Source organism: Coregonus clupeaformis, chromosome 27 (assembly GCF_020615455.1).
Source record: "Coregonus clupeaformis isolate EN_2021a chromosome 27, ASM2061545v1, whole genome shotgun sequence".
Taxonomy (NCBI): Eukaryota; Metazoa; Chordata; class Actinopteri; order Salmoniformes; family Salmonidae; genus Coregonus; species Coregonus clupeaformis.
This window is the reverse complement of record NC_059218.1, coordinates 5,824,833-5,834,702: the sequence shown is the minus strand read 5'-3', so window position 1 is coordinate 5,834,702 and position 9,870 is coordinate 5,824,833. Positions and strand designations below refer to the sequence as shown.

The 9,870-nt window shown below is 41.0% G+C and overlaps 1 protein-coding gene across 1 annotated transcript; it reads right to left on the bottom strand.

Annotated features, from left to right (window-relative positions):
* Positions 1–1,384: 1,384 nt before the first annotated feature.
* LOC121541187 lies at positions 1,385–5,658 on the bottom strand. The gene is made up of 6 exons (XM_041850163.2): positions 4,880–5,658; positions 3,164–3,328; positions 2,821–3,010; positions 2,634–2,713; positions 2,223–2,320; positions 1,385–1,895 (listed from the first exon to the last, which is right to left on the bottom strand). Exons 1-6 carry the CDS (start codon positions 5,615–5,617, stop codon positions 1,808–1,810), a joined length of 1,359 nt encoding a protein of 452 aa, XP_041706097.1. The 5' UTR covers positions 5,618–5,658; the 3' UTR covers positions 1,385–1,807.
* Positions 5,659–9,870: the final 4,212 nt, after the last annotated feature.

Here is a 9,870-nt window from a genome sequence, read left to right as displayed (position 1 = left end):
TGAACTTGTTACCTGTATAAAAATCACCTGTCCACACACTCAATCAAACAGACTCCAACCTCTCCACAATGGCCAAGACCAGAGAGCTGTTTAAGGACATCAGGGATACAATTGTAGACCTGCACAAGGCTGGGATGGGCTACAGGACAATAGGCAAGCAGCTTGGTGAGAAGGCAACAACTGTTGGTGCAATTATTAGAAAATGGAAGAAGTTCAAGATGACAGTCAATCACCCATTGTCCTGTTGAAAAACAAATGATAGTCCCACTAAGCCCAAACCAGATGGGATGGTGTATCGCTGCAGAATACTGTGGTAGCCATGCTGGTTAAGTGTGCCTTGAATTCTAAATAAATCACAGACAGCGTCATCAGCAAAGCACCCCCATTCCATAACACCTCCTCCTCCATGCTTTATGGTGGGAACTACACATGCAGAGATCATCCGTTCACCCACACCGCGTCTCTAAAAGACACAGCGGTTGGAACCAAAAATCTCAAATTTGGACTCCAGACCAAAGGATCACATTTCCACCGGTCTAATGTCCAGTGCTCGTGTTTCTTGGCCCAAGCAGGTCTCTTCTTATTATTGGTTTCCTTTAGTAATGGTTTCTTTGCAGCAATTCGACCATGAAGGCCTGATTCACACAGTCCATTTTGAACAGTTAATGTTGAAATGTGTCTGTTACTTGAACTCTGTGAAGCATTTATTTGGGCTGCAATTTCTGAGGCTGGTAACTGTAATGAACGTATCCTCTGCAACAGAGGTAACTCTGGGTCTTCCATTCCTGTGGTCCTCATGAGAGCCAGTTTCATCATAGCGAATGATGGTTTTTGCGACTGCACTTGAAGAAACTTTAAAAGTTCTTGAAATGTTCCGTATTGACTGACCTTCATGTCTTAAAGTAATAATGGACTGTCATTTCTCTTTGCTTATTTGAGCTGTTCTTGCCATAATATGGACTTGGTATTTTACTAAATAGGGCTATCTTCTGTATACCCCCCCCTACCTTTTCACAACACAACTGATTGGCTCAAACACATTAAAAAGGAAATAAATTCCAAAAATTTACTTTTAACAAGGCACACCTGTTAATTAAAATGCATTCCAGTTGACTACCTCATGAAGCTGGTTGAGAGAATGCCAAGACTGTGAAAAGCTGTCATCAAGGCAAAGGGTGGCTATTTGAAGAATCTCAAATATAAAATATATTTCGATTTGTTCAACACTTTTTTGTGGTTACTACATGATTCCATATGTGTTATTTCATAGTTTTGATGTCTTCGCTATTATTCTACAATTTAGAAAATAGTAAAAATAAAGAAAAACCCTGGAATGAGTAGGTGTGTCCAAACTTTTGACTTGTACTGTATATTATTTATTTTTACTCTAACTATTGAAGGCAGGCATTATTTGGTTTCCTGAAAAGATTATATAAACCAAAAGTGAAAAATAAATATCCTGTTGTAGACGTGGGGATACAGACAGACATGGATCATATATGATCATAGCCTATAGCTAATGTACTTGATGGACATCAAAGAAACATAAAAACACATTGGTTAATGGCTACATGTAATTGCAATATAAAAAATATATATGGTACTTGAGTATAAATAAATACAAACGTAGCAGCAGACAATAAATAAACATTTATATCCATATATTGAGATGACTAAATAGATTGTAGTCCTGTGCATCCACAGCTTTGTGGAAAAAGTGCTACAGTATGTGTCCTCATTCTTCAAGTCATAGAAGAGGAATGTTACTTAGGACCAATGACTGTAATGTTGGAATATTCTGCTCTTCTCATTCTGGCACAGTTTTCCTTCTCCTCCTGAAAAGCTGTCCCAACCGACGCCCGCTAGCCTTCTTCACGGATGAATGAATCTGTTGGCTTTATGTGGAAGAAAAATCATACACCAGAACTATTAAAGATTGCATGGATGGAATATTTAAGTCTTAATACATAATTCCTCAATGCACAGTAAGCCTGTGAGTGATTGTAAACAAAGAGGTCATTTGGGATGGGTCCAAGTGAATTTTCATGAACAGATGCCTAGGCTAAGTCTGTGCTCCTCTGAGCACACTGTGCATTATCTATTCACAACAGTGAATCATTCCCATTTGGCTGCCATGTTAGAGCAGCATGGATATTTTTCAAAAGTGCATCATGTAGTATGACACAACACACACTGTCCTCCAGGTGTCGCTGTCGTCTCACCTGGTTTTCTCTGTGGTCTCCCTCCTCAGAGAGCCAATCTTCAGCTTCCAGGTCTTAATCCTACTTTGCTGTTCTTTCTTTCCTGCTCCTTCTTTCTCCTGGAGAGGCACATAGATAGTTGTCAATATAGACATATATGCAGACTCATTCAAAAAACACATAGGCACAAGCATACTTTCATACAGACATACTCGACACACACACAAATACGACAATACAGCTTAATTATGTGTCTATTTGAGTGTGTGTACAATTTGCGCAAGTGTGTGTGCAAGTGTGTCCATGCATACCTGCATGCATGCGTGTGTGTGTGTGTGTGTGTGTGTGTGTGTGTGTGTGTGTGTGCGTGTGTGTGTGTGTGCGTGTGCGTGCGTGTGTGCATGCATTTGAGTTTAGTTTACATCATCTTACCTGCTTTTTGTCATCCTCGGGCTGTTCAAGCAGATCCTCTATACTCGGGTACCGCCGTCCAGACTCTTCCTTCACCTTCCCTAAAACACACACAACTCACAACCCTCAGTTTCAACCCAAATAAACCAATGATGACACAGTGATTCGCAGTGTACACTCAGGGAAGTAAAATTGGAGGGTCACTCACTCAGATATCCCACCATGAGTCTTGTGTCCGATGCTGACCTCCGTCGAAAATGCTGATGCATGTTACTATTATTTTGAGATGATTGGCAGGGTAAGTCCTCAACATAATCTTTGGCATCAAGTCGTCTTTCATTGGAAGAGCGGCCACCCTCCTCAGCAGCCTTGCAGTCACAATGGTTGTGTTCTGAATTCTATATGGATAGAAACAGCATGTCAAATGTTGATTAATAATTACCTGCTATACTGACTATGTCAATGCTCACAGCAAAGCAACTCAAATACTGACTTATTAGTAGCTTCATCCACATGACCCAGATATGTCAAATGTCAACATATCCTCTTACCCTGCTCTCCTGCTGCTCCTGCAGAGCCTCCATTTCCACCTGTAACCTCTGGTTATGCATCTGTAGCCTAGCAATCTCCTCCAACATCCGGCACACATGCTCCAGGTACCCCAGCCCTGGGGTGAGCCCCTCATACGCTCCCTCACACACATCCTTCTGCCTGATCTGTAAAGACGACACATGCAGAGACTTACACATGGAAGGTAACAGTGCACATGGGAAAGTACACAGTAAATTAACTCTGGCGTATTACTTCACAAAACATGTATTGCTCTGAATAGAATAGAATAGAATAGAGTAGCAATCTAATGTTATGACTTATGAGGCAGCACACTTGATATTTTCATTGCTGATTAGTGACTAAATAAAGTGCACAGTCATTAGGAGCATGAAATACTGTATATTTCTTCCCCAAAGAGAGCTCAACTAATGAGGTGGCCTTTAACTGGCCTTTGCCTGCCTGATGAACACACAGCACCCTATCTGAGTCCTGCCGAGAGCAAAGACCTCCACGTATACTGACTAATATCTCCATTTGAGACCTAATGTTCCGGAGGTATACTGACTAATATCTCCATTTGAGACCTAATGTTCCGGAGGTATACTGACTAATATCTCCATTTGAGACCTAATGTTCCGGAGGTATACTGACTAATATCTCCATTTGAGACCTAATGTTCCGGAGGTATACTGACTAATATCTCCATTTGAGACCTAATGTTCCGGAGGTATACTGACTAATATCTCCATTTGAGACCTAATGTTCCGGAGGTATACTGACTAATATCTCCATTTGAGACCTAATGTTCCTATATCATCTACTTCATTTCACCAACCATTGTCAACACTCTACATGACCTTTGGATAATAACATTACAAAGAGGAATCCTTGGGGCAGAAGACTGACAATTTGTATAAGGATAAAATATTATCTCGGCCAAAATCAGTAAATAAAGGATTTCCCCCAATGGGACTGCCCTCTCTTCGCCATCTGACACAGAACTGTGACATGTCCGTCAAAATCTTATCAACAACACAGCAGACTGCTCAACACAACACCCACATAATCCATCTGCCTAGGCAGCACTGCACCAGGTTGGCTCCATTCCACTTATGCCAGTGGCTGACTGCTCACCTGGAAAGACTGGTTCACAGTCTGACACACTACAATATGAACAATGACAACCCACAGGTATGAAATGACTAAAATGTATGAAAGGGATTCAGTCAATGTAATTAAGTATTTGTCTTCCTTTCTAGCGCTGTGTCTGTTTGTGTGTGTGTGTGTGTGTGTTGCAAACGTTAATTGTGATAAAGGGTAAAGGCTCATTACACCTCCCTGACTTTCCTTCAGTCCATTGTAAAAACAGACATGAAACATCATGATTTATGGACGGTACACTGCTTGAACATGACAATGGACTTCCGTCCGGCATATTGCGTAATAACGTATGTCATAACAACATATGTGATAACAATCAGATATTAATGTTTGCTCAATACATTTGGAAATAATATTTCCAATGACTACTGAAGATGTCCCATATACAAACCATGAAGAGGAAAAAATTGCCAAACAATCAGATGGCTGAGGCTTTGGGGAAAAACCCGGCACTATGGATCACTCTGTCTCAGTCTCAAACTAGATTATTTTGAATGAAAACAGTCAGAGAATCATAAGATTGAAGTAAACAACTCCTTTCAATATAAACCCACCTCTGTGTCTGTCTGAGCAGGCAGAGTGTTGTGATGTGGGGAGAGGCCTCCTCTGTGCTGCAGCAGCTCTGTTGAGGCCTGTTCATCCACGACTGACAGGCTGACTGTCCTCCTCAGACCAGCACTCGCTGACCTGTGACCTGCCCTCTGGATATGGGTCACGGGGTGCATTGAGGGTAGTGAAGCCATGTGACACTGCCGTCGGGGCGCAGCGCCTCTGTCTACAGGCCTCAGGACCTGCCACCTGCCACCTGCGTCTGTCTTCCTCAGTGCCTGCTCCACATTTCGGTGCATGACCGCAGCCAGCTCCCTGTGCCCCTGAGCCCTGGTCCTGAGGCAGAGGGACAGGGAGGAAGAGGAGCAGGAGGATGGCAGAGAGAGGACAGGAGAGCATGGAGGAGAGGTAGAGGGGAGTCCATCCTCGTCCCTGAATGAAGTTGTTGAGACAGGATCAATAGCTGTATTACCCATGCACACAGAGGGAGGGGAGGAGGGGAGAGAAGCCTCAGAGCTGGTTATCTCCATCCCAGAATCCTCTGTATCAGACCGCACCAGTGTCCCCACGTCAGATTTAGACATGGAAGTTGTCCCTGAAAGGGTGAGGGAATCTCCAGAGTCACCCCCTTCCCACTGGCCCTCCAAAGCTACCCCCTCCTGGGGGTCTGAGATGGTGTTGGGGGGTCCACTCTCAGTCACCCAGATCTCCAGAAGATTGCCAAAGCTCCTGTACAAATTCATCTCCAAAACCCAAATCCTGTCCTCTTCTTTTCACTCTTCTTCTCCGAAATGGTAGCAGCACGAGGAGGACAAAGTAAAGTAACTTAGAGAAGCCTGCGCAGTCTGAGACGTTTCGCCTACATCCTCATGACACGCCTCGTCATCAATCATCCTGTCACGGCGGTGATGCTGCATGCATGTGGAGGGCTGCTTGGGCGCGGCTGTTCCCTGGCATATCTCTGTGGTTTGTGTCTGGGAAGTATGACTCCCTCTCATCTGCGGCCACAACTCCTCCCACCAAACACCATCAAACTCAGGTATGACAGAAACAAGTCATGACAAGGCCATAGTGATAGCAACACCATGTGTCAGTCCCACAGACTGACTGAGGGGCTTCTCAACCAGTTAGCTGCTGATGAAACATCCATATTTCCCCTGAAAGATAAGATAATACTTGTCATGACATTGACAATAATACCTTACATAAGAGGTTTGGCATGTATGTGAGTGGGTAGGTGTGACATACACAATGGTGTCTAGTGGTTTCAACTAAATATTATTAAGTAACTGGTTCTACAGCCTTTAAAAAATTATTTTACTCAATGTTTCAGTCAAAGTATTACCTGAACTTAACCTTTTAAGTTGGCCCAAACTTAGCTCCAACATGACAAAACGTAGACAAAAAATTCAGTCAACTTAAAATGATGTTTTTGCTCAAATGGTCTCATATGTTCATTCAACTAGAAAGCATTATTTGGGCATCTTACCTTTAAAAAAAGGCTGTGGAACTAGTTACACACACAGTGCTTTTAACATGAAGTTTGTACATAGTCTACAACTCCAAAGGCTGTGACCTGTTTGAGCCGCTTAAGCATAGCCTACACATAGAGTAGGCTGTCTGCCACTTATTTTAAATGTGGATTTTCACATAACTAATTTGTTTTGAGTCAGTGTACAGGCAGAATCAGCACCTGTAAACACTGATGTGAAATGCAATTTTCACTCAGGAATATGATACTAGAAGAGAGGAGTACAAATGAGAAGTTCGACCTTTCAGCTATTACTAAAGGAATACATACCTATTTTATTTTATTCTACACAAGGAAATATCCCAGCCAATGCAGCAATGCTGCTGTAATTCACCAGGTGCCGCTATAGACCAGTATAATTCTATGCCACATAAACTTGATAACCTTTCAGATTTCTAATTTTATTTCAAAATGAACAATGAAAATTGGGGCAAGCATGTGAGATGGCTAAAAAACAAAACCAGGAGTGCTTGTGTAAAAAAGAAAACTCTATATCGAATAAAAGAAAAATAAGCCTTTTGAATATGTGAAACAACTATTAGGAAGGATAGACTAGTTTGTTTATTAAAATGACACCTGTTTGACCATAAGGTGCATGGGAATGTGTGAGGGCGGTGCGTATTTGCCACTGCGGAGTGAAGCAACAAGCTGTAGCCTACAGTAAAGTACACAACTACAAGCTTAAGAATGTTGGGGGCAAAATGCGAGCAGATGACCTTCACAAAGGCAACAATGAAATGACGGAATAATGGATCCTTGACCTGGTCTAGACGCAGTCGACATATCTCTGCGCGCAGTCCACATCCTGACAACTGTCGTAGTAAATATATAATGTTATAGCTTGGTCTGACTAAAATCTTGTGCATGACCCATCTTGTGTTGGGCCTTTGTATTTAATACAATGCACAAGAGACTTCTATCTTGTCAGCCTTATCAGCAGGTGGCTATGGACAACACCCACGCCATAGGTCTCTCAGTTCTTCCAACTCACGAGTTCTTGCTCTGAGGACACACCCACACACACACACACACACACATCATCACTGATAAACACACACACACACACACACACACACACACACACACACCACTGATAAACACACACACACACACACACACACACACACACACCACTGTTAAACACACACAAACACACACACACACAAAAACCCCCTTCTCTTAGGCTGAACATCTGAAGACAGAGAACCCGACTCAGAGCCAATGCAACAGTGACACTAGCCTGGAGGTGACCTCGCCCAACTCATCAGGACCAATCAGAAGATCAGAACTACTAGAATCAACCTACTTTATTTTATTGTATAAAATGTCAGCACACAATGTTTAGGGGCTCTCTCAGATATCTCCCTACGAGATTGACGAACGGGTCCGTGCACGCTATTTACAGATATCTTTACCTCTGAATAAACTGCCTTATATTATACAATTATCCACCTTGTCCGAAAGTCTCTACTTGGTCTCCGTTCTCCAGTAAACTTGTGATCATCAACAAAATTGGTAGCAGAGGATGGTTTTCTAACTCTGAATTCGGTCCATAAAAGTTGATAGAGACAGGAGACAAGTAAGAGACGGATCAGAAAATACGGGTGACCTGTTCGCAGGAGCAGCCGGGAATCCAGCTCGCCTCAGGAAACTGATCTAAACGGACGTCAATACAAAGGTAAGCAGAACCTGTTAAAGCAAAATCTGCATATTGTATTGTAGGATAAACCAAATTAAGATCAGTAGTACTGAGCGTGAGTATGGATTACCGTTAAATTTATAACATATCTATTATGACTCAAAAGGCATATATGTAAAGATATCTGAATTCTTTAGGTTTTTACTGTTGAAATGTGACTCTAGGTGAGGAGTCTAGTTACAGAGGTTGTGGTTCACGAGAGAAGGACCCTTTTATTTTTACTGTTGATATCTGAAATCTTAGGTTTTTACTGTTGAAATGTGACTCTAAGAGAAGAAGTCTAGTTACAGTGGTTCACAAGCGAAGGACCGACTTTTATTTTCTGTTGAATTGTGGCTTTCTAGTGAGGAGCCTATTTACAGAGGTTTGGTTCACAAGAGATGGACCCTTTTATTTGATCCACAAGAGAAGGATCTGGTGACTTGATAAAAAGATTCAGATAGTCGGGTTGAGTTAATTCCGTGAGAATCCAAGTCCAGAAAAGGTTCTCCCGACTAGACGCCAGTTGAATGGTTTAAACGACTGGGAGTCTCCTTGAGGAGAATCAATAAAATAAAATAAAAATACAAGTTCAGATAGTCGGGCAATGGTTGGCTTGGCACTCAACTAGATGTACTGTGAGGAACTCAAACTGAATTCGTGTGTTGATGTTGATATGTAAATGCAAAATGTAAATGTTGAAAGTGTTAACCTGAATGTTGTGTAAGATTGGCCGTTTCATGAGACTAACTAGTTGATAACTTTTAAGAGGACCACCGAGTCCTATTTTGCCTGTTATGCAGCCGCTGCGCTAAAAGCTGACTTGTACTTTTTTCCCTCTTGTGGTGTTGGTATTTCCTTAGTTCCTAAAATTAAATTGATAATTATTTTGGAAGTGCTCGAGTTGGTTAATATATTGTTCCAAAAGGGCGATTCTGATACCTTTTGGGAAAATATATAATAACTCGAATACCTGAAAAACAATAATAACTTTTGCAAAATAATTCCCAAAATTAAATTGATAATTATTTTAGGAGCGCTCGAGTTTGCTAATATATTCTTCCAAAAGGGCGATTCTGATACCTTTTGGGAAAATATATAATAACTCGAATACCTGAAAAACAATAATAACTTTTGCAAATAATTTCTAAAATTAAATTGATAATTATTTTAGGAGCGCTCGAGTTTGCTAATATATTCTTCCAAAAGGGCGATTCTGATACCTTTTGGGAAAATATATAATAACTTGAATACCTGAAAAACAATAATAACTTTTGCAAAATAATTCCCAAAATTAAATTGATAATTATTTTAGGAGCGCTCGAGTTTGCTAATATATTCTTCCAAAAGGGCGATTCTGATACCTTTTGGGAAAATATATAATAACTCGAATACCTGAAAAACAATAATAACTTTTGCAAATAATTCCTAGAATTAGATTGATAATTATTTTAGGAGCGCTTGAGTTTGTTAATATATTCTTCCAAAAGGGCGATTCTGATACCTTTTGGGAAAATATATAATAGCTCGAGTACCTGAAAGACAATAATAACTTTTGCAAAATAATTCCTGGGATTAAATTGATGATTGTTTTGGGAGCGCTCGGGTTTGTTAATATATTGTTCCAAAAGGGCGATTCTGATACCTTTTGGGAAAATATATAATAATTTGAATAATTGAAAAACAATAATACCTTTTGCAAAATAATTCCTAATAATAAAGTATTGAACATTTTTTGTGTACGAGGGTGGGACATCAGAGATAAGTCTCAGTCAGCGCCAAGAATA